The sequence below is a fragment of the Pezoporus occidentalis genome, unplaced genomic scaffold (genome assembly GCF_034315485.1).
Source record: "Pezoporus occidentalis ecotype Australia unplaced genomic scaffold, CSIRO_AGI_Poc_V1 ctg56, whole genome shotgun sequence".
Taxonomy (NCBI): domain Eukaryota; kingdom Metazoa; phylum Chordata; class Aves; order Psittaciformes; family Psittacidae; genus Pezoporus; species Pezoporus occidentalis.
The window spans coordinates 1331009-1356203 of record NW_026915899.1 but is presented as its reverse complement, the minus strand read 5'-3'; the positions used below and the strand labels follow the sequence as shown (position 1 = coordinate 1356203).

Sequence of the window (25195 nt, the reverse complement as noted above, 5' to 3'; positions counted from 1 at the left end):
GTTAAGGTTCTGAAAGTCCATGAATGTCCTCAGGAGCTATTGAAGTGTGACTGTAAAATGACAAAACCAGCAAAAGGAGCTTAGGGACCGATGAAGCTTAAACTTCTAAGATTCAGTTTTCAAACTGCCAGTGACACTTCAGATAAGAATTGGTACTAAAATGCTGCAGTGTTTATGTACAGTAAATAGTAATTCTAACAATTCTGAAGTCAGTATCCAGTATGGTGGTGTCATGTTGGTGACATTTGACATTTTTAAAGACAATATTTAACATTTGAAAGCATAATTTACTGGTTTGGGAATAATTCACTCAGTGTGCTTGTATCGATGCATCCCTGAATGCTTTCAATAAATACTATTTTGGTTAACAGGTACCTGCATTCAGCAATGATCATCTACCGTGATTTAAAGCCTCACAATGTGTTGCTCTTTACTCTGTATCCCAATTCAGCTGTTATTGCAAAAATAGCTGACTATGGCATTGCCCAGTATTGTTGCCGAATGGGAATAAAAACTTCTGAAGGCACACCAGGTATGGAAAAATGCTTTGGTTTACAATGCATTATGTCCAAAAATAGCTAATATGGTTTTTATGTAGTCTGTAAGAAGTCAATCACAAAACGAAATCCTAATTATGTTACAAGTTATGATGCCAGATTTGTACTTCTTCTCGACCCTACTTCCTATTCATGTTTTAACCACTTTTAGAAGAATCAAGGAGTATACTAAAGGTTTAAAAGAGAGCAGATTAAATTACATGCACTTATTATAATTTTTACTGTTTTGGTTTAGGGTAGTTATTGCGATATTGAAGTTGTACTGCTAAACTTGTTTGGTGTTCTATTTTTCAGTAATACATGGGTACTTAAGGGCAATAAATATCTGCACTGTTCCCTGACTTTAGAGAAAACATATTAACATCTGTTTTAAAGCACTGAACAGTTCAACGACTTTGAAAAGTGCCTTTAGGTCTTGGAAATTGAGCATGAAGGTGTGACTTCAAATATTAAATGTTAGGCCTTCAGTAAAGACTGCAGACTTGCCCTTCATTTTCAGTATTCATTGATAAATTAATTATTTCATATGTAATGGTGTGGGACCTCTATAACTGATGTACTGTCCCCTTCCTTTGTACTGATTGCTGATATTTTTGGAGGTCTGCCACATGCAAGCTATCGCCAGTCCAGAAATAGTGAGCCATTTTTGGTTTACTTCCTGTGACATTTTCATCAATAAGCATTTGCTCTTAAAAGGATAAAGATGGCTTCATCTGGGTATGAATCATAACTATTAATGAATGATTTATTTGCAGGATTTCGAGCACCGGAGGTTGCCAGAGGAAATGTTATTTACAATCAGCAAGCTGATATTTATTCATTTGGCTTGCTGCTTTATGACATTTTAACAGGAGGAGGTAGAATAATGGAAGGCTTGAAGTTTCCAAATGAATTTGATGAAATAGCCATACAAGGAAAGTTACCAGGTATGCCTTCTTTCTCACAATTTTAAAACAAAAGTGGAACATTTGTGCTGCCTCCTCCAAAAATAACACCTCTCATGTTTTATGTTGTATCTGACAGTGATCAGAGGAGGATAAATAATAGTAATTTTTTAAAGCTTCTCCTAGTTTCATATGGTCTTGAAATAAGGAGAAATAGGCATCTATCGAACATCATGTTGGTCAAAATTTCATTGCCATTTCAAGGGATCTATCTGCTTCACTTTGGAAAGAAACAGAGGGTTTGTGTATGTGGGACTTTATCCAGATCTAGATAAAACAGATGTTGCTGAAGGTACCTCCTAATACAACGTCTGGACTTCACACGTATTACCGTGGTAATGCATGTCATGCACTGCTAAAGGTGCCTTCTAATACCATGTCTGGACTTCACACATATTACTGTGGTAATGCATATCATGCACTAACATAAACACAGCTCCACTTCTGTTCTTCGATCATAATACATTACATTAAAAGAGCCATTACTGAGAAGCTGCAGATCTTGAAATCTTTTAAAAACCTCTTGAAATCTTATTTAAATTAAAAAATATATCTAAAATGCTGCCACTTAAAAAAGCGGCAGAATTCCTATTTAAATAGGAATTCCATTTTAACTTATCAAGAGTGTGAAGTGCATGCCCAGCTACATAACATTCTTCATAATTTCATCTGCTTTATAATATGTATTCATTGGCTGCTGGAAGGAAGGTTGAAGAAGCTATCAGGCTGAATGTGATATAGGCAAGCTGGACAATATGACTCAGAATTTGACAATTTCTGTGTAAAGAGCTGTTGAAATTTTATAGTACTACAATCTTTATATGGGATGTACTTACTTATTGCCCTGCAATAATGGATATACCATGAAAGATTCTTAAAGACTGAAAAGCCATCTAGGAAAGGGCAGTGACTATGCCACTCCATCTGGCATGGCTTCTCCACTAGGAGAGACAGAGTTCATACATTTTCTACTTCTTAAGGAGAATTATCCAATTCATGGCTCAGACAGTTTAAACCTTCTTCCTAAAGAGGCCATCCCCAGAACTGTTGGCTCAGTATCTCTTGAATGCAGCTGTCCATTTGGCTGTTTTCTGTATTATAAGCCTTATGAAATATCAGTTTCTGGAGATAGAATTCCATCTGTGCACATGCTCATCATTTATATATTTCCACCAAAAAGGGTTCTGGCTGAGCTCACAAGTAAACAGTGTCTGTCATGTGCTGAACTGAATATGTTCGTTTGCAGGTATTTTATCATTAATGTTACCTCTGTCTAATGTAGGACTGGAATATCTGCTGTCAATTATCATGAACTGATATGGTAACCTAATATCTAATCTAAATCTCCCCTCTGTGAGTTTAGATCCATCCCCTTTGTCCTATCACTACGTGTGCTTGTAAAAGGCTCTTTTCAGATTTCTTGTTTTGTTCTTAGAGAGGTCATCACTATAGTCATAAGGTATGTATTGAAAGCCCAAGTGGTTTTTAAACTTCCATATTGCATAAATACTATATGAAGTTGTTTATCTAAATTGCTATATATTTTATTGGAAGCTCATCTGTATTCCATATCCATATTCAATTCCACAGGAACTGAAAAGACTACAGACTGAAATGACAAGCCTTTGAATGGTCAGCCTTAATCAAAACACAACTCACACACATCTGTGACTCAGTCTCAGGTGTAGGAAGAGCAAAGAAAAAGTTAAAGCAAAATCCATTTGCTTTAACTGCTCTTAATGAAAAGGACTCTAGCTCTAGCATTTCATGCTCTAACATTTAATGGTGGATGAGAAATTCCAAGCTGTTCATGGTGACATTTTAGCTTTACATTTTTAGAGTATGATATTTCTAGGAGCAGCTCTGTAAGAACTTAGATGATATCTCAAAATAAGAAATTTATTCAGAACTCTCCTTTCTGAACTATGGTAAAGGCCGGTTAAGAAGTTATCTAATTTCACATTTTAGATCCTGTAAGAGAATATGGCTGTGCTCCTTGGCCTAAAGTTGAGAATTTAATTAGAAAGTGTTTGAAGGAAAACCCTCAGGAGCGACCAACATCTTCCCAGGTATTACTTTGTATATGTATTTGTATTTGTATATACACATAATACATGATACCACAAAGTTGTTGTGCTGTCTAAAAGGAATTGAACATTTAAGTTAGTAAGAGGCACAGGGTATTTCCTTCTTTCCTGGAACTGAAGCAGCCATGAAATACTGCCTGCTCTTGCCATCCAGCATAAAAAGTTCTCTTCAAATCTAGCAACCATTTATTCTAGCCTGCTGTTTTTTCCCTGTGTTGCTGTATAGTGATTGCAGGGAAACAGGGTTCAGATTACTTGATGGTCTTTGCAAAAAAGTCTTATGCAAAAGGACTTTGTTATAGTATCAGTGCAGTTAGCCTATGCTGTTCATGCGTGTGAGAGGACGAACAGCAAGCGTGGATGTGAAACCTACTTTGGTGTGTCGGTTATCACACGTTGCGTTGCTCTTTGAAATGAGTGAAATTTTCACATGTGCCTTAACCCCACTGACTTCCTGAAATTCTAACAGAAAAATGAGAGTCAATGTCAAGTTTCTCAGTGCACAAAGATTGCTCATTAACAAAATGAGCAGACCTGCTGAGACACTGTGTTCATATTTCATAAAACGTTACTCTCCATTGCTTGTTATTTATCACTGTACAAGTCATTGTTATTACCATGTGCATGCTGTGGCTTTCTTTGTAGGTTTATGAGATCCTGAATTCTGCAGAGCTTATATGTTTGATGAGGTATGTTTCAATACCCAGCACAGCTACAGCAGAGTGCATGGTTGCTGCCAATCAAAGCTGCAAGAAGGCAGGAGTCTGGATAGGCAATGGGAACACGGAAAAAGCACAACTTTCATTTGTTAACCTAAATACAGATGGACATACTTGTGAGGTACGTAGGAAAGTTGCTATTTATTCTGAATTTTTGGCACCCAGATGTATTTCAGAAGAATTAATTGCATTTTAACAGCAGGATATTACTTCTAAGCTTTGTGAGAAGAAAAACTGCTCATAAGTGAGTCATCGCTGTACCCATGAAATGAAGCAAAAATGCAGCCGCTTTTTCTTCTTTTCCTGCCATCCAGATGGAACTTTCTCATAATGCTGGCTTCCTGGCTTCCTTTCTTCTACTCAGATGAAAGCTATTTCTAGCATGAAGGCTAGAACAAGGAGTAGTAGTTACACAGCCCTTCATATCTCTACCTCACTTAACAATCCAGATAGTCTCTTTAAAGATTCCTGTCTTCCCATGGATGCTATCTCCTTGTGTCGCTTTGGGTGATATCCTTCAGCTCTTTTCATTTGATTTTTGTACATCTCAGTCCTGTGCCTTCAGAAAAGGAAAAAGGTTTTAACCAGGCTTGATGTGCTGTGATGAATGTGTGTGCCAGAATTGAATATGACTCATCATCAAAATAATTGAAGTTATATTTTCATCTGTTGACCATGATACGTTTGAATTGGTAGCTTTGGTATAAATTACATGACTTATTTTGCTAAAACTAATATGAGAAAAATAAATATTAGACCAGTACTTTTATTGTTAGCAATTAAACTGAGCATATATTGCAGTGCATTTCCATTTGCTTAGTTCTCTGATGGCTTTGAGACCTTCACTAGAATAGAGAGAAAGAACATGTTTTTCAGCATTCAGCTTAGAGATTTTCCTGTATAATATTTGGGGGCTCTTTCCCAGGACTTTGAAGATAGATGGCACAGCTGAAGATGTATTCTGCTAATAGAGAATTAGATTTCTGAATGGGAAAGATAGGCCTTGGGTCCAAGGGTCCAAGGCCTAACCATTCACGGTCCAAGAAGTTTATTTTCATTATGAGCAATTTATTAGCATTTATCCTTACTGAAATCATAACCATATTGTTTTTCTTTTCTGACTCAGGATGTGGCAGATAGTAAAATTTTAAGTTTGGCCTTAGTGACCCTTCCTACTGAGAAAGAAAACTGGATTGTAGCAGGAACGCAGTCTGGCTCTCTGTGGGCAGTTAACACAGAAGATGAAACAAGAAGGCATCGTCTGCAGAAAATGTCAGATTCCATCACTTGTTTATACTGTAATTCTCTGTCAAAGCAAAGGTAAAAATGAATTTTAAGTATTTTGGGTTGCATTTAGGAAATATGACTAAACAGAGATGCTCAGAAAATGACACCAGTGCACTTGGGCAGTTTTGCTCAGACAAGTGCTTATTTTGCCTGTATTTCCACTTAATTTTACACGTAGTATATCTGGAGACTACATTCCTGACCACAAGTAGTTGTATTTGCTTTTTGTGTTTAGTTGTTTAGTGAAACTCTTGAAATACCAGAGGCCACTCATTTAATATTTTCATACCTGATAAAGGCATTTCTAGAATTCATTCTTTATTTATTTTATTTCAGCAAACAGAAGAATTTCTTCTTGGTAGGCACAGCTGATGGCAGACTGGCAGTTTTTGAAGACAGAGCAGTAAAGGTAGACTTGTTCTTAGCTGTCTGTTCTACAAAATACTGTAAGTGAAATGTAAAGCAGTTAACGATAGGAGCTTTATTTCATTTAGCTTATTTTTAATTGCTTCTCTAAAACTAAAACTAATTTTCTACTTCATTCTTAGACAAACTGCATGTGTTTTACAATATCTGTTTTAACAGTAGAGTTCAGAGGCAAAATTATTTCTCATTATAGGACTTTGAAAGGCCTGGCAACTGAGTAGAGAGTGACATTAATGGTTGTTATTAAGAATATCCCAATGGTTATAATCTCCTTTATTTATTGCTGTTACAGACCGTTTTTGTTCACACTAAATTTTTGTAGGGTATCTTCAAAAAGACAATATTGTTTAGATATTTTGTAGGTCAGAGTTCTATGCACAGAACAGATGAATGCTGGGAGCTATTTGTATGAGCCGATTCCTGAGGGTTAGCTCCTGACCCTGTGCACTTTAGAGCAGTTATGGAGTTGCAATGCACTGCAGAACTAGAATATGGTTCAGTGTGGGTTGTCTGCAGGGTACAGATGTAACTTGCCATCCAGTTCTTGGAGCGTGTCAGGGGTTGCAGAAAGTATCAATCCAGGTTGTCCTGTTTCCACGCACACAGTCTCTTTTCTATGGGACATCTATAATTACACAATGGTGTTTTTCAATCTCCAACATTCTGGAAAGATACCATAATGGTTCAGAAAATCTGGCTGTTTAAATTTGCTTCAGCAGGCTGTGTGGCCTTGTTTTAACAGTTCCTGAGTGCCTGTATACTCCTTGTTTCTAATGGAGAGTGTATTTTTTCTTGCAGTGTAAGGGTGCTACACCCCTGAAGATACTAACTGTAGGAAATGTTAGCACACCACTGATGTGCTTGAACAAATCCTCATGCTTATCTGAAAAAAACATAATCTGGGGAGGCTGTGGAACAAAGATCATTGCCTTATCTAGTGATTTCTCTGTTCAGAAGCTCATTGAAACAAAGACAAGTCAACTGTAAGTTTATTTATGAGTGATACTACTTGGCTCTTGTTGTTTTATTGAAGATTTCTGGCAGTACTTTTGATGTAATGTCTTGTTCTGTAGCTTGTTCTTTGAGTTCTCTTGTTTCTGTTCTGTTCCTTCCATAATACAGATGGAATACAATGCTCATTAAAATAAGATCAGTGAGTAGTGTTTAAAGTGTTCATTGCTGTTTTTAAACAAGGGATATGCATTTTTACTATATAAAGGACTTATGAAGTCATTATTTATTCAGAAAATGTATAAACGCCACTGATCAGTTTTTCTCCTGCAATTGCATTTGTCCAGGTCCAGTCTACATTATTTAGAATCATATACACATACTGAGAATAATATTTGTCTTTATATGTTTGTCAGCATGATATGAGTGCATAACTTTGCCCTATATAGTTAAATCATGCATGATTGCTGACTTCTCATTATTTGGAAATTAGAGACTCAAGTTTTTGGAGAGTTTGATATAATTGTCACATGGGCAAAACCTCCATTACTGTGAGAGTCTATGTCAAACTATAGGAAGATTATAGCAAACCCTTTCAGTTGTATCCAAGTCCAGTTTGGTTCTAACGCTGAGTATTCTGTAACAGTTAGAGGGAAACTAACCCCACTCATAGGAGTCAATTAGATATTTTCTCTATATCCAACCAGAGTTCTCTCTTCTAGGTTCTGTCATAATGCTTACAGTGATGCAAACATTATTTCAATAGCAATAGACAAATCCGTCTACCTGGCAAAGAAAAACAGCCATTTTGTGGAAATCTGGGATAAGAAGACAGAAAAACTTTCTGAACTAATTGACTGTGCACATTTTCTTAAGTAAGTGTTTCATCTCAGATTGATGTACGAGCTACTAAGAAAAAAGTAACACCATCCCAGTACAGACAGATGCAAAGAAAGCTGAGTATCACATTGCCTTCTCTAACATATTGCCTTAACCTGCTGGAGGTAAGGAATTTGCCCAGTTGTTTTGGTAAATGTAGAATTGTTTTCCTCTCTTTTGGCTGAGAACTTAAATATTTGATGCAGAACCTTAATTTCCTATGACCGTTAATATATTTCACAATTTTTCTATGATATCAAGAAGATTCATGTAAGTCTGCTTGAGAAAAAAGAAAGTCTTTTGCTGTCCTTCAGATACTAATGCTTTTGCATCCAGTTACTGCCTGCGTCCCCTGAATGTCTTCTTTCTCCAGTCCACAGATTCAGTAGGAGATCAGAGTTTAATTAACAGTGTTGGTGATTTTCATTTGCATTTAAATTGCTCCTCTCCCGTAACATGCAACGTGCATTTGATTCTTATGGTGAGATCAGGACCAGCTCTAGATGTACTCCTCCCACTTTGCAGTGACCCTCCTGCAGACTGGGAGAGAGCAGAGAATACTTGCCTCCCATTTAAATGTCTTTTGAAGCAGACCAGCTAGCTCTTATAAGTCCACTAGTTTTCATCCCGGTTTGTTTCAAGTCAACCAACTGATTAGCGTTGATGGATGATTGTTTAACAGGCTGGTATTGAGTCATTTTAGCAGTTGTGGAATAGTGTGCCACCAGATATTAATACAAATTCTTCCCATACTCATAGGGACAAAATGGAAAAACTAACCACAGAATTAAAACATAAATTGGCTTATTCTGGGAGAGTGAAGACAATCTGCCTGCAGAAAAATACTGCACTATGGATAGGGACAGGAGGAGGACATATCTTGCTGCTTGATATATCAACACGTCGTCCTGTGCGAGTTATAGACAACTTCTGTGATTCTGTCAGAGTCATGATAACAGCTCAGCTAGGTAAGTAAAACCATCGAATGATGTGTACTTTAAAAATTAGTGCCAAGTTCAGGATTGCTGTGTGCTTTTTGACATGGGATTCCGGAACAGATTAGCATTTTCCATGTTGTGTTCATTCATTCTATTCTACCACCGTCATCTTCAGTCGCTGTCAGGCACTGCAGTGTTTCGTAAGTACCAGCGGGCTGTCATACCTGTGCCCACATAAACAGCTCTTCCCTGGCTTGTCACTCATCAGCACATGAACACACCTCACCTTCACTGTGTTCTTGTGCCATGCTTCAGCACAGCTGTTGCTATGTTCTGTCTGATAGTCTCTGTCTCCATCTGTGTCTGCCTGTGTTCTTCCTCCATCTTAAGTTTTATGCTTCTGGCTTTTCTCTCTGTGGAGTTTGTTAGGTTTTAATAATTTTCCCTTGATTGCTTCTTACCCAGTTTTCTTCTCCCATCCTTATTCTGGAATGGTTCTTTTATGTTTGGGTCACAGCAGAACACAGCAAAGCTGGGAAAGTGCTACACATTTGGGCTCAGACTTGTACATATTTGCTGTTCCTGTCACCAGTTGTTTTGAGCTGCTGTAGGCAGAGGGTAGCTGTGGGTTTTCAGTGGTGATTACAAACAGCCAGAGGAGCATGGTTAAGTATGGGGAATTTTTGGCTGTTTTAACTTCCTTCACCTGTACACTTTCCTGCATCTCTTCCAAAAGTAATAAAAGTCATACCAGGTCAAGAGTTCATTGTACTGCAGTGGTGGGTACACTCGAAATATATTACTTCAGAAAGTACTCTGTGGCACATGTGGATTCCCACTGCCTTCCACTGTGTTTTGAAAAAAGCTCTGGACTTCACTTGCCTGTGTGATTTAGTGTCAAAAAAAACTCCAAAGCTGCTGCTGTGGTCTCAGAAACGTGTGATCCTGCTAGCAAACTTCACCATTGCAGGCTGTTTTCTCATTGCCATAATGAACTTCATTTGGGGGCTGTTTTTTCCTTTCTATCACCAAAAATATCCATAGACTACAGTTAGCTCATAGTGCTGACACTGGTACAAGACGAAAAAACTCAACCTTCCTCTGACTTGCCTTTGCCTGTGACAGCAAGTTTGTAGAGTCTGTTCAGTCCTCAGCTGTTAAGAGAGCAAGCTTTAAAGTCCAGATATACACTAGCACAGCATTTTCAGTCCTTCTAGTCCTGATAGCTCCAGTATCAGTGCTATAAAGAGACATTTTATTTTTAGCATTTTGTAAGGAATAGTTACTATGAAACTTTCTGCCTCACTTATTACTGTCACTGGTAGGGAAAGTGTGTCCTACAGAATAATACAGTGTGATTTAAAAAGCCTTGAGCCTCACAGCATTTGTTTCTAGTCGCCTCAATATTTTTAATCAAAATTTTATGTATGGCAAAATTAATACTTCAGGAGAAGGAGTGCAGCTGCAGTTGCACAAATCTCAACAACATCACATAAGACTGATACATGCAGTTTGATGGGGACTTTTTTCTTTTGATCATCTCTTCCCAGCAATTATTTTGCAAGGGTTGGGTTTTTTTCCTAAATTCAAGGACTTCGTTCCTGCAGTGATTTTTCACAGAATCAGTGAAAATGGCACTGAGGTTGCTGAGCAATTCTTGATAATAACGCATTACTTGTGGAAAATGTAAGAAACTAGAGGGAAATACTTTTCCATTAAATAGTTTCATTTAAGGTTAAAATATAGAATGTCAAACAGATGTAAATATTTCAGGGAAAAGAGATTGCCAGACTTTGAGACATCAATTTTATCTTGGTTCATATACGAGTGTGAAAATCTAATGTCTTTTTCTTATTCTCTCACCTAACACATTGGCTTATAATAGACATCTGCCTTACCATAAGGAATGATTTATATAGTAAGAAAGGACCCTAATCTGAATAAGATACATTATACTTCAGTTCCAGTCACTTTTATAGGAGTATGGACAGGACTGGTTGCAGGAAAAATTTCAGTAAGTTATGAAAATTCTGAGCATGGAAGACATACGTGGTTCCCAACAGCCCTCATCTACCATAAGCAGAATTAAATCAATATTGAAGGAGAATATATTGCAGATCTCCACAGGGCAGGGAAAAAATCCCTCTCTACCTTGCAGAGGTCCTGGGGGACCCACTAAAAACATCTGCTGATGCAGAAGGAACATACTGTGAGGGTCACACTGCAGTGTAGTGACACAAAACTTCCAAGGCTGTGGCTTTCCCAGTAAGCCATACTCCAGTCTATTTATACCCCAGAAAACCTCCTCATCTTTCCTCTGGGGAAGTATGTAAGACTTCATGTACAAAGAGGTGTGGGGCACAGACAGGAGCCTGTTCCTTCCCTGGCCTGATTCGTGATCTAGGTATGTAGGCTGGGTCCTATATTCCTCTACTAGCGTAAAGCCAAAGGCTGACTGCCCTCCTCGTGCTGCCAATAGGACAGGGAGCTGCTGTGGCAGGAGAACTTTTAACAGCTTCCATCTATCTTGCAAGACATTTATAAACAAATCGTGTTGGGAATAAGTGGGAAGTTCCTACTGAAACACTGGCACATTCCACTTAGCCCTCTGTGATCCAACCACTCCTGTCTTCCTAGTCTTTTTTGCATTATTCAGTAGGCACCTTCCTACAATCCATCCCTTATTTCTCCTGCCATGCTAACTCTCATTTCCCATCTACATGCCATAGTTAGGTTAGAACACTTTTAATTAGTTTGTATCATATTTCGTTGTTCTTTTTTCATAACCAAACTGATTACTGGCACTTTCTGTCTCTGCTGTGCACTAGAACTTCATTTGCAGCCTCTCCCTTTGCTGTGACATCTGTTTCCTGTGTCTCTACTACCTCTGCTTGTGGTATATAATAGGGTGCTTTGTTCTCAGGCTTGTTCAGCAGGCTGGTCGGCTGATCCAGTTCTTATGCCTTTGAACCCTGATAAACCCCTACATTAAATGGAGACATGAACTATATTGTTTTCATGTCTGGGGCTTTCATGGTTAATGATTTTGAATAAAGGGTCCAGTTGACTGAATTCTGCTTTCCGTCCTCTTAGTGGCATGATGTTGTCTACTCTCTGTCCTTAAATTACGAAGTTCCCATTTACATGAAAGTTTGATGTTTTGTTTCTTTGAAAAAGGGAGTTTCAAGAATGCAGTCCTGGTTTTGGGATATTGCTATAAACATGATACCGAAGACAACAAATGCCACAAAGGTACCTGAGCTGTGTTTTATTAATTTGTATTATTAGAGGAGTAGACACTATTATGCTTGACTGCCCACTGGGAGTGGAGAGTTGATGATCATCATTTGATGTAATTCTATTGAAACATTATTATTAGTTTTTGTTGTCTTTTGCATTTCTGGGCTCCATACAGACTAACAGTAACTTTCAAAAATGGAGCAGAGGAAGCCACTAGTTGAAGTATATAATATAATTTGCTGCAAAACTGTACTTGGAGAGTAAATGCCATTGTCTAATCAGAGAATGTATCAAATGGATTTCCAGAGGGGTCTGTGCTAGGTCAGGAATCCTAAGTGTTTTCATGAATGATGTGGATGAAGACACAGTGAATGTGCTTTTCAGGTTTGCAGACAATTCTCAGCTAAGACAAAGCCACAATCACACTGGAGGGCAGGATTAGAGTTCAAAATAATCTTGACAAACAGAACAAGTGGTCTGGAAGGAAATAGGATACAATTCAGTGAGGACAAATGCAAGACCTTTTACTTAATTAGGAATGATCCGTTATACCAACATGAGGAAATGATCAGCTTAAACAGCAGTGTTGCATAAAAAAGGGTTATAATTCATCGCAGGCTGAACATGAGTCAACCATGTCACGTTGCTGCAGAAGAGGTAGACACCAAAAAATGTGGTGTCTATAAGACATGAGGCAATTGTTACACCCTGGTGAATGCTGCTGTGGCCTCTGCTCGAGGAGCATATCTGTTTGGATCATTGCTGGATGATCCAGATTATTAGGAATTGTCCAGAGAAGAGAAACGCAACCTGCAAGAAAATGTTGCAGGAGGTTAAGCTGTTTAATATGTATAAATCTTAGAGAGGACATAATAATAGGCTTCAAATACGTAAATAAAGAGGAAGGGAATAAAGACTTCTACAAATTCCCTGTGGGTAGGATAAGGTCTAACCAGTTTCTATTACAACAAGGGAGATTTAGGTCAGACATCAGCAAAAGCTTCCTGACAATTAGGGTAGCAAAGTGCTAGAAATGGAAGATACATAGAAAATCTGTCCTTTGGGGTTTTCTAAGAATAGTTACAGTTGTTGTTCTGATCAATGCCCTTCTTCACCTTGATCTTATCCCTGTGGCTGCTAAAAACATGGCAATGACAGTATAAAGTTAAGGGTGGCAAGTGTCGATGAGCTGACAGTTATATGAATCAAACTTACAGCAGTGTTTTTTATATTCTGATATTCTTGATTATTACCATACGAATACCTATTGCCTTTTTAGTCTTTTGATTGTATTTGTGAGTGCCATTAATTATACAGAGAGAAAATAGAGACTCACAGAAGCCTTGGGGGCTTGGTTTGTAAGCACTAACTCGTGCAAGTATTCTCAATTATCATTATCCTACTAAAAGCAATGTGAATTCTCCATGAATGAAGAGCTGTTTGCATGAAGGGAAATTGAAGAAGTGACCTTCTACCATGATACTCACTACCTTATGAAATCAGTTTTCATTTTTAGTTTACAGTGAATGTGTTTTGAGTCTTGTAAGCATTTAGGGTGTATCTGCTCAGGAAAATAGAGAAGAAATTTTATGCAGGCAATTCAGTACTAGCATTAGGTGATCCTGGCCCTCTACTCTGCTCTTGTGAAACCTCACGTGGAGTATTGTGTGCAGTTCTGGTGTCCTCAACATAAAAAGGACATGGAACTGTTGGAACAAGTCCAGAGAAGGGCCACGAGGATGATCAGGGGACTGGAGCACCTCCCGTATGAAGACAGGCTGAGAAAGTTGGGGCTGTTGAGCCTGGAGAAGAGAAGGCTGCGTGGAGACCTCACAGCAGCCTTCCAGTATCTGAAGGGGGGCTATAGGGATGCTGGGGATGGACTCTTCATTAGGGACTGAAGTGACAGGACACGGGGTAACGGGTTCAAACTTAGGGGAAGTTTAGATTGGATATAAGGAGGAAGTTCTTTACTGTTAGGATGGTGAAGCACTGGAATGGGTTGCCCAGAGAGGTTGTGAATGCTCCATCCCTGGCAGTGTTCAAGGCCAGGTTGGACAGAGCCTTGGGTGACATGGTTTAGTGTGAGGTGTCCCTGCCCCTGGCAGGGGGGTTGGAACTAGATCATCTTAAGGTCCTTTCCAGACCTAACTATTCTGTGATTCTATGATTAGCTGTAGTTCAGGTCAGTACCTTATGGCCTACAGGCACAAAAAATAGTTTTTCAAATGCTTTTAAATGGTATACTCTAAGTTGAGGAGCTAGAATCCAAATCATCGTGCAAGTACAAACAGCTTGTAACCGATAACTGCATTACCTCACACATAAAGTGTCATATAAATTGTCTTCCAGGTCCTAAGCATCAAGCTTCATTGAGGCAATTTACAAGTAATTAAAAAATGAGCACGTAAGCAAAACCAATTCTAATTATGCAGTAAGTTGTTTCTGTGACAGTTTTCCATTGTATTTGTTTTCCAGAATTACAGTCCTGCGTGTCAGTGTGGGACATTAACATGCCCCATGAAGTGCACAACCTGAAAAAGCATATAGAAATGAGACAGGAATTAGCAGAAAAAATGAAGAGCTTTTCTTTGGACTGAAAAATCACCCTGCAGGTGCCAGTCCCTTTTCTAGTCTTCCATCCTAATGTACTGTGCAATATTTTCAGCTTCTACTTCCTGAGGGTTCAACCAAAAACCAGGAAGAAAAATGCCATGAGAGAGGTAGTTGGTATTCACAGGACACCAAGAAAAAAGAAGGATAAGTAAGTTATTTGTAATATTTGAAAGGACAGAAATATATGAAGAATTTCTGAGTCTAAACTGTTACCATGCATCTGTTGTTTACTCGTGAAGTTCTGCACTGACCAGCTATGGCTCCACTTCAGTATAGCATTGTTCATCCCAGTTTTGATCCCAGTTAAGTTGGGTATAAGCCAGGAGACTATAAATGGCTCTTACTTCATTATCTCTACCGAGTTGACACTGTAATAAGAAGCAAAATTTAAGCCTGTTTATTGCAGTGTGCATGTATGAGTGTGCTCTGATGATTCATGCTTTAGTAATGTCAGAGCTTATGACCCTGATTATATGGAAGGAAACATTTTACTTTATGTAATAGGAGTGTTTAAAAGAACATAGGACTGCACATGACTCCCTGAAAACAACAGGCAGAATACTCTTTAGTTCTTCCATGAATAGCTGACTTATTTTTTTTTTTACAATCAGAAAAAAAACATTGTACTGCAATAGTAAAATAGCTCAGAATTCAGAATTTAAATACACCGACAGGCTTCTGTCAGTTGTTGTCCTCTTGCAGTACTGCGGTCTGCCTTGTTCTTAGAGGTGTAGTCACAGTGTGATGAACATTACCATTCACATAGATCTCTTGTACAGCTCACTTTGAAAATCCAAGAGAAAATCCAGGGTGAGAGCTCTGATCCAGACACTGCTACAACTTGTACCACAAAGAAAGCATCAGGCTGCTGTGGCCAGACTGCAGTGGCCAGGCTGCTGCTTAGTTTATCTCAATCTAAAAAACAAAGGGAACTTTGATATTTCTAATGTGCAAAGTTTCCAGTTATTCTTGTATTAATGTATATAGTTCTTTGGGGGATAAGCAGGGGAACCTTGAGGAGTGTAACAATTGGCTACCTCTTGCACATAATGACACGAATTTGTTTCCACACATCTTCATTCGAGAGACACCTTTTGCTGCTCTTGGCTATAAGTCCAAGATGCTTCTTACAGCCTGCACTGACCTGCTCTAAGTAAGTGCCTTATCTGACCATCAGAGTACAGATGTCATTTTCTTTTTTGAATGCCAAAAGAATCAATAGGGTGCTCCTGAACTCTGAAGGAGTGGAGTATCCAGAGCCATTCCTGAGTCTATGGAGCTGAACAAGGTTGAGCAACCAAAAAGTTCTCAGTTCCATTTTTACAGTTTTGAAGAAATGATGTACTCGGAGAACAGCATTTTTTGTGTCCAACTCTATCATTGTTCTATTTCCTGCCATGTGTTGTGTACTCAGGATTCCTTTTAGACATGCACCCCAGGTTTTATGTATTTGTGTAATCTGCATACTGAGAATAATTTGCTATTTATATGGGATTTTATAACTAAGAAAATATATATTACCATGAACACTTTTTTAAAAATAGAATGTATGTATTGTGATTATGTTATTTATAAGTCATTCTGAAATGTAAGCCTTAAATCTTTCTATTAAACCTGTGCTTTATCGATAACATGGTCTACTGTCTGACTGCTGAATTTCCAAAGAGCTTTTGGATATAGTTTTTGTGGCACTTAATCCCCTGCATCAAATCCCAGTTCTTGTTCTGTGTCTCATAATGCACATCTTGAGCCTCTTTCCATTCCCCAGTTTATCTTCCACTTGGTGTTCTTGCAGCCTTTCCCAGAGATGGGAGATGACCTGTAAGCAGTTCTGGCCTTGCAGTCGCCTCTTCCAAGATTCTCTGGAAAAGAATGATCCATAAACTGGATTGGGCCCATGTTTTGGGTATTACAGGGATAGCAAAGAACAAAAGAGACAACAGCAACCAACTGGAAGACAGGAGGTCATTACGAGCTGACTAAATAGGCCGCTCTTGAATTCAGTAGTAAGATGGTAAAATTCTGTAACAGTGGTAGCCCGCTGTGACTATTTAGCAATCCAGCATATGAAGCTCATATAGAGCACATTGATCCACCTGCATCCTCCCAAAACACTTTTTAGTAGTGGAAGAAAAGAGCTAGAGAAGATTTGGCATTGGTGCTTCTTGTCCCTGTACCGTTTGACACAGTACAGAAGTGCATTTCTGGCTCAAGAGTATGGCACTTCTTGGAGAGAACAGTGACAGGCACATCATGTCAAATTACATGGAAACCGTCAGCATCCCTTTCCTGAGTGTGGGAAGGCTTTGGAAGGAGGCGGCTGCAGCATCATTTGGCCAGGAGCTGGCAGGCAGAAGTGTGCAGCTCCAATTTAGAAGCACTTGAGAACTGGCCTCCCCTTCCCAGCTGGGACACACCACAGAGGGGAAGAACAGCACTTCTGTGTGGCAACCATATAGACCTGAGCTGTAAGGAGACCTGTTCCCCGAGACACCCCTACTGAGAAAGTATAAGGAGAGAGAAAAAGGTCCATGACTTTGTGTCCCCCCGGTTTTTAGTGGGGCTGTTTAGAAACCAGTAGCATGTGAACACGCGTACAAACTCTATCAGATGCCATGCTTCCTGTATGCTTAGGAGAGCATCCAGCACCTCAAACCAGAAAGATAACCCTTACCTCAACTAAAAGCCTGTTTGCTGAGGGGAAACAAGCAGCAGGGTTTGGCTGTGATTTGACACCTGAGCTGGAACATGGAATTAACCCCATGTTCCTCAGAATAGTGCAGCTAAAGGATACTGGGGTTTGGACAAGGAGCAGAGTGAGCCGAGTGCTCTTTCCCCTCCTGTGTTAATGCCATTAATGAGGGTCATTCCTTAATTAGTTTCTTGCTCTGATAGAGTCACCTGTACATTAATTTTAACCTTATTTATTTTTAACCTTGTTTCCTGGTTAATCCCCCTGAGAACAAGCTGCACGGCCTGGTTTCAGGTACTTTCTGTATTACATCCTGGCATTCCTCTTACTCTGAAATTTCATACTGCCTCTTGCATCCCTTATTATTACCCTGTTACTCCTTCATGCACTACTTGGGGTGGGGGGGAGAGAATAAGGGAGTTATTATTATGGGGATCAGCTCACTCCTGGGAGTGAGTTGATCCCTAAACATGAACATATGTCATTACTGCCACTTAATAACTATCCATCTACCTGGAGTGAGCAAGACACATAATCCATTTTATGAGGAACTCTTCAGCTACCAGAGACATGAGAAAGTAGTAAAGGGAAAGAATGAGGAAAAGGCAATGACACTCATATTTTTCCATCACTTTTTCAAGTAGAAATGAACAATTCCTCTTCTCACACATGTTCTGACCTTTAGGTCATTTATTTAACTAGCTCCCAGATTTTTTGATCAGAACAAGCAGTTGTTCTGGTTTTTCTGTCTCAGTTAGTGCTTCACTCATACTATGAGCTCATCCCAGGACTGTAGGGCCCTGCACATTCTCTTATATAAAACCTTATCCATGGCCTTTGAACAAGGATAAATAAAACCCACATTTCTTGGTGGGCCAGGGCACCATTTTGTTAACTTTCCCAACTATATGTTCTTGTATGTCTGTAACATTATTATTACCTTATAAATACAGAGTGGCACAATCGCAGGAGAGCTGAGAATCACACTTACTGCATATCTGTATTTTTAAATGATTTTAAGAGGGGGGAAAGCCCACAGCCCACAAGATGTGTTATTGCAGTAGCAAAGGGAAAGCTCAGCTAGCAGCAATTTAGAAGCAAGTGAAATTTCCAGAGTACAGCTTCAAGAAGGCACTCGCTGTGTTTATGAGCTGTGCAGGTGCTGCACGAAGCCAGCAGTGCCTGTAGCTGCAGACTCCTTGGCAAGACTCCTCAGTACTTACACTGGTTCCTGTTCAGTTCAGTAATGGAATCACGAGGACTGAATTGCGAAACAGCTCTTTTCCCTGCAATGCCCTCATGCTACCACGGTTTATTATGGTGGTGCTGAGCAGCTCGGGCTGCTCCTGCCCAGTGAGGGCACCAGCTTGACCATCACAGCTCCCACTGAGGAGCAGCCCTGCCTCTGCACAGGCCTGGTTTGTGAGGCTGCAAAAGGGGAAAAGCATTTCACAGGCACTCCCCTTTCCCAAGGGAAGGGACACCCAGAGCCAGTCACAGAGGGCAAGGAGAGGCCTTGGTTTCCCTGCAGGCCCCGGGTCAGGCGGCTGCAGTGACAGGAGCACAGTGACCCAGCTCACGGGGCACACAACTCCAGCACCTCCACGGCCTCCTCCCCTGCCCCTGCAGAGCCTGACCCATACAGGACCATCCTGTGCAAGTGCATGGCCTGGCAGGACAAGCCTTTGCATTGCAGAAAGCAATTCACACAGCAACAGTGGAAAATCTGGCTCTTTGCACTGCAGGTACATTAACATTAGCTCATCAATGCTCAGTTCTGCTTGGTCTTGCCTTGACATCTCTGCAGTTGCCTTGAACACATCTGTTCTCTATGGAGTTGCAAGAAACTTCCACCCCCACCATCACCCACCAGGCTTCTGGGCTCTGACATTTGGACTTGAAATCAACCAAGCCAAGGCTGAGGCTCAGAAATGTTCCCTGTGCATCACCAGAGGTCATACTAAATACAGTTAAAAAGCTGCAGAACCACGGGCAGAGCTCTGCGCCCTTGAAACCACCACTGAGCCCACGGAGTCTGGGGAGACCTCACACAAATGCATGGGGAAGCCAGCCCTGCACACCAGCAGCTTTCCCTACCTTAACTGTGTTTCCTGGTGAATGCCCACGTAAAACCCACAGTAACTTCACCATTTTGAAGCCCTCTGCTCAGACTTTGGTCTCTGCTGAGCTATGTCCACAGGTGGGCAAAGGAAACAGTCAGGCTGATGCCCCAGGGTTCAGGTAAGGGGATGCCGATCCCAGGGTGCCCCATCTGCACCCATGGCTAATTATCTAGGTCCAAGGGACCAAGCTATTGGAACAAGCCACTGGAGCTCCTTTCTCTAGGGGAAGCATCAATACAATGGGGCTAACCCCTTCTACCACTCTGGGCGCTGTTGATGGAGGACAAAAAGCTCATCTGATACCCAAGCAGTGGTGTCAGCTGCATAAATAAAGATGCTTCCTCTCTCCACACGCCTCTATGGAGAGCTAGGGGACAACTCTCACATTACCGTAACACTGTCAGGAGCAGGCAAAACTCAAAGGATGCTGGTGAATCAAATGCAGGTTTAATGAGTTTCTGTGATGCCAGAAAGTTCAGAATTTGAAAAGCGAATTTCTCAACTTGAGTTCCTAAAGCAGAGTTCCCACCAGAGCCCATGCTCCCAGCCGAGGCAGAGCAACAGCAGCCCCTACGGGTGGGGGGAGCCAGAGGCCCGTGTGCTGTGCCCAGTTTAAATGCCATGGTAATAACCAACCACCAGGCAGGTAATTAAGCCTCCATAAACAGTCATTTTCGAGCATTATCCATGCATCAGAACTGACCTGCCCCCTTTTTTCTTCTTCTCCATAATAATAGCATGTGCTGAGCATACTGCAATTGGAAAATCTCATGACCAAACATGCTCCCACCTTGTAATTACAGGAGAGTTTGCAAGGAAGAAGCCCCAAACCATTCCATTGCCTGGTTTTGCAGCGATTACACCTAAAAACAGCCCCCAGGAAGGGACACAAACACCTGATCTCTGCAGGGGCTCTCAAGTAGCTGGTGCCAAGCATCGGTCCTGCTGGAAGAGTCAGAAATCCCCATGGTTGGAGCTGGGGGGTGTGTGTTAATATTCAGTGTCTGCAGCTACAACAAAACCGGTGCTGGATGCACACAGGACCGGCTCCTGCAGGGCCCCAGCACAGGGTGCCCAGGCCAGGAGGCTCAGACACATTGCTTGCACCACAAGGAGCATGAGGCAGATGCTCAGGGGGAGGCTCCTGCTGACAGGATGCCGGTGGCCCCACTGGGGAGCAGCGATGGCCAGAAAGCCTCCAGCTTGCCTGGATACAGGCCTGGAGACGAGGGTCCTGTTCTGCTCCCCCTCACCCAGCCATTTTTCTTCAGCCAAAGCCCTTGCTGTGGACAAACTTTGCCTTTTTGTTCTTTGGTTTAAAAGCGCTTTGGGCTTTGACTGTGCCAGGTTTGACCAGCACCAGTCTCCTTCCACACAGGCATGCCTCCAACACATCAGGAGAACTGCTGTTGCTACTCAGTTGCCCTATTGTGGCTGAAAGATGGAAATACCAGTCTCCTGGCTTCAGCAGTAACCAGAAACACTTTGGAAAGGACACTTAAGCCATGGCAGAAGGGGAAGATGAAACATTTCGTATCACTTTTAGTAAAGCAGCTGAAATGCACAGCAGCACTCTAGAGCTGGACAGACATGCAACACCAAACCTTTGCCAGGACACTGGAGGCAGCAGGTAGGGACCCTTAAGGCTTCTTGAAGCATTAACTACTATACGTTACCGACACACTCAGGCAAAAACGTTTTCTCTAAACCACAAATCTCCACCAAGTCCAAATACTAAATGTGATTTGCATTAATGGAGTGTTGTTAGAAAAAAGTGTTTTTACAAGAAGTAACTTTGCTACTGAAGCACCAATCTGTGTAAGCAATCCATGCATAGATTTATTCTCCCACACCCCTGGGGTGCCTTCTAAAACCAGACAGATATCCTTTCACGTATCCCCAAACCAGCTGTTCTCATTTCCCATCTTCCCAGAATAAGCAAGCTGCGGCACTTGGATACCCCTGAAGGAACAGTGAGCAGGGAGTTCTAGTATCACTAATGCCACCAGAGGGGCGATCAAGGTGACACATCCCTTCTGTTACATCAGTAGCAAGTTATACAGCACATCCCTAGCACTGGATCTTCTCACAAAGAACGAGGTAACAAAAGGACAAGGCAACAGCTGCCTCCCTGACCTTGCTTCGTTGGTACGGTGAATCGCAGCTGCGTTCGTACCAAATGTATGTCTGCCTCTGGCTGTTCCTAAGCAACTGTGCTGAGGATTAGGGCTCACTTCATCAGATCTGTCCCTGGACAGCTCATGAGGATCTGGGGCAGGGCCAGGTGGAGGAGGGAGATCCCTTGCCCAGCTCCATGCAGAGTCCATCCCAGGGCAAAGCCACAGCAGAGCCAGGCTGGGGACTGCACAAAAAGTGTGGGGCCCACCTGGAGCTTCCAAGATGGAAAGAGATGAATTATCTCTCCAATAACTCCCCTATTTCTAGAATGAGAATTTCAGGGCAGTGGAGAGCAGCTTGGGTTTGCTTTTTTAGAGGAAGCCTGCCACACCAGTGATCCCAACCCCTCCTGCGCTGCAGACACAAGGGCATTTCTTCCTCACCTCGCTGCGAGCAACAGCCCCAAGACATCTGCTAGAAAAGTCAGGAGAGGAAGAATGAAAAGAGCCCGAAGTAGGGAAATTTCCAGTCATGCACCCACTTCACTCTGCTTGTCATCTGTCCCACAACAGGCACCAGTACACACAGAAGTGGCAAGAAACATGGAGCAACAGGCAGCATGAGGACAGTAGCCATGATGTACAGGAGGATCCATCATAGTCTGACTCCCACAGCTGCCCCATCATGCTGTTAACACTCCCAGCACTGCACACCTCACCTGACGCAGGAGCACAGCACATCACTTGTCTAGAAGACAGAAACATCATAAATGACACCCATTTACTCCTTGTCACTCATTATCAGTTCCCCCTGCCCAAAATTCTCTCACAGCTGTGGGGTTTGATCACATCTTCAATTTTTACTCTGCTCTTTTGCTTTTTCTGCTTCCTCCCCAGAACAGGTACTAGCCCTGCACAACCTCCCCTGCCCGTGGAAACACATCCAATCTTCTGCTATACCATAAATCACAGAACAGTTTGGGTTGGAAGGGACCTTCCAAAGATCACCCAGTTCCAACCCCCTGCCATGAGCAGGGACACCTCCCACTAGAGCAGGTTGCTCGAAGTCCAACCTGGCCTTGAACACTGCCAGGGATGGAGCATTAAGCAAGCAAGCTCCCTTACTGAACTCCTGCAGGTGCCAGGGCTGGCTATGTCCTCACTTTTTTCTTTCTCTGATTAGAAACCTTTTGTCACATACCCAGGAGCACAGTGAAGTGTGTCATCTTAACTCAAAAGGCTTTACAGCAACTTCTTGTCAACACTGTGTGATTCTGGCTCACGGTGACAGGGCCAAGGGTGGCCTGTGCTGTTAAAAACCTAGCTCAGTGCTTCCTCTCTTGAGCCATAGGAGAGATCTACCTGATCCCATCCCCTCTGACCTCTTGGGCTGGCGCTGGGTTTCTGTGATATGGGACACTTGAGCTGCAGCTCAAGGGGTGTGGGGACACAGCACTCTCAGTCTTGGAGTCAGCCAAGGCGTCTCTGCTCCTGCTAACATGACCTGCAACCCAAGAGCGGAGCAGAGCCCAAACCACACAGCTAGAAGGAAGGCTTTTTGCCCAGAAAGACAGCTAAGGGGGACAGAGTAATTGCATACAGCATGTCAGGAACACATTGTATGAGGAGTCAAAATTTCTTCCCAACACTGCATAAGAGCCAAAGATAAAAATAAGTAATTTTGACCATGTTACCTGACCCAGAAAATAGTATTTTTCCATCTACCCCCCTTTCAGGAGATACACATCAACACCAGGGCTTCCATTTCCCTTAGGACACCCATTCCTTTCATTTTTCTATACTACACTCACTTTTACACAATGTAAATAAGCATAATCAAAAGAAGTCACTGCTATAAACTACTATTTTCTCTGGAACACCCTTGCACATACTGGTTAAGGTAATGACAATGCGTGGAAAAAGCATAAGTCATTCTAGTGCAAGAATCAACCCCTCTGTGGAGAGAAAGCAAAGAGCACACAGCAACACAGGTTCAACTGACCCTGTATTTACTCTGCAATGCAGCATCTCACATCTGGAAGTCGATCCCAAATTCTCTCTTCCTTTAGCAACCAGCTGCCACACAAGCTTTGCTCCTGACAGACCACCACGAATACGCCACACACGGATTTAAGACATACCAAGCCACTTGGCTCTTTTATGTGAGAATAGAAAATAACATTTCAGTTCTGGTACAGAAATGTCAACCGAGGTCCGTATCTCCCACCAGCAGAGTCTGCTCCAGGCAGGTAACAAACAGGTGTCAGGACAAAGCCCAAAGCAGAACCAGTCCAAGCAGAAGTAGGGAAGAAACCTCAGAGGGAAATGCTAAAGAGAAATGGGAACAGAAAATGCACAGCTTTTGATTTTCTTGCTCATGGAGGGCAAGCTTCTGAAGCTGCTGCAGTTCTAATCAGTGTTACACAAAGGCAAAGAGAAAACCCCAAACCTGGCTGCCAACCACAAGGACATGGCTTCCTTGAACTTTTGTCATTCTCAGCAGTTGAACTGAATAAAGATCCTTCCTCATTTCCCACGTTTTATTTACTACTTCACATAATTTCTCAGTTTGGAAAGCCCTTTGCTTTGCATAGCAAATCAGCGACATTATTTACACTGTGCTCGTCACCAAGATCCAAGCATCCTGTTGAGTACATCAACAGAAGTCAGCAAAATCTGACACCAGAGGTTTTTATTTTTCCACGATTAGTCCTCTCAATTGTAATATTCATTCCATGGTGAGTAAGGCCAGGGTCAGCATCATCTCCTAATGTATTATTAGATCAGTTTTGCTGAGAAGGAATCACATTATGATGATTTTACCCTGCTGGAGTGACTGTGACCACAGGTGCAGGCCAGCAGTTCAGCAGTAAGAGGATGTTTAATTTCTCAAAGCACCCTCTGCATTAATAACATTCATTCTCTGTAGCATATTTACAATATAAAACTGATATTGCTCTCCTCATTTATTTTACAAAAGCCTTCATGAACAGTATTAATTCTGCAGATCCCTTATCATCATCTGTCTGCAGCAAAATGATTCAGGTTCCCCAAAGCCACCTGCTATCAACTCCACCGCTCCCTGCCTGGGAACTGCCACAAATCCCTTGTTTCTGCAGTGTTCAGCTGAACCAAAGCAAGCCAGTTTCTTGCTCTTTTTAACTCCCCACTTCCAGGATTTACACACCATAACTTACATACTAGCAGCAGGGGCAAAACAAAGGTTCCATCAAAGCAATTTCTTTACCAAGAAAAAGGTGTACAAAGATTTACTGATGAGTCTTGCCTTTTACCAAAACTAGTGTCAAATGCCTTATTTAAAAGGCTTCTTATTCCAACTCAAAAAAAGTACACACTGGAACCCCTCCTCAGAACCCTTGGGCGCTCCTGTTATCAACATCAGAAGTGACATTCTCGCTGTTGGCAAAGCAGCTGTGTGAAAGCACAGAGGAACTCCTCTGCTCCACATTGTTTCTTACTCTAAGGAATGGTGGGACTACCAAAAGGCAGTGGCTATGACCAGCATCACGGCTTGGGCTCCACCTTACTCCCCGAGTTCTCTCATCTCCCTCTTCTTCAGGATTTTCCAAGATAATTCCCACCAGTAACAACAACTTCT

General features: G+C 41.6%; 1 protein-coding gene across 2 annotated transcripts in view; it reads left to right on the top strand.

Annotated features, from left to right (window-relative positions):
• LRRK2 (leucine rich repeat kinase 2) overlaps positions 1-16278 on the top strand; it is a 69594-nt gene extending 53316 nt beyond the window's left edge. Inside the window, exons 41-51 of one of the 2 annotated variants that reach the window (XM_062638312.1) lie at positions 372-532; positions 1313-1483; positions 3470-3570; positions 4234-4428; positions 5434-5627; positions 5931-6003; positions 6819-7003; positions 7694-7846; positions 8610-8818; positions 11966-12040; positions 14507-16278. In XM_062638312.1, the coding sequence (XP_062494296.1) occupies positions 372-532; positions 1313-1483; positions 3470-3570; positions 4234-4428; positions 5434-5627; positions 5931-6003; positions 6819-7003; positions 7694-7846; positions 8610-8818; positions 11966-12040; positions 14507-14628 (1639 nt within the window). In that variant the 3' untranslated portion in view covers positions 14629-16278. The remainder of the gene's footprint in view (positions 1-371; positions 533-1312; positions 1484-3469; positions 3571-4233; positions 4429-5433; positions 5628-5930; positions 6004-6818; positions 7004-7693; positions 7847-8609; positions 8819-11965; positions 12041-14506) is intronic. The other variant, XM_062638313.1, reaches the window with a different exon arrangement.
• The last annotated feature ends 8917 nt before the right edge of the window (positions 16279-25195 follow it).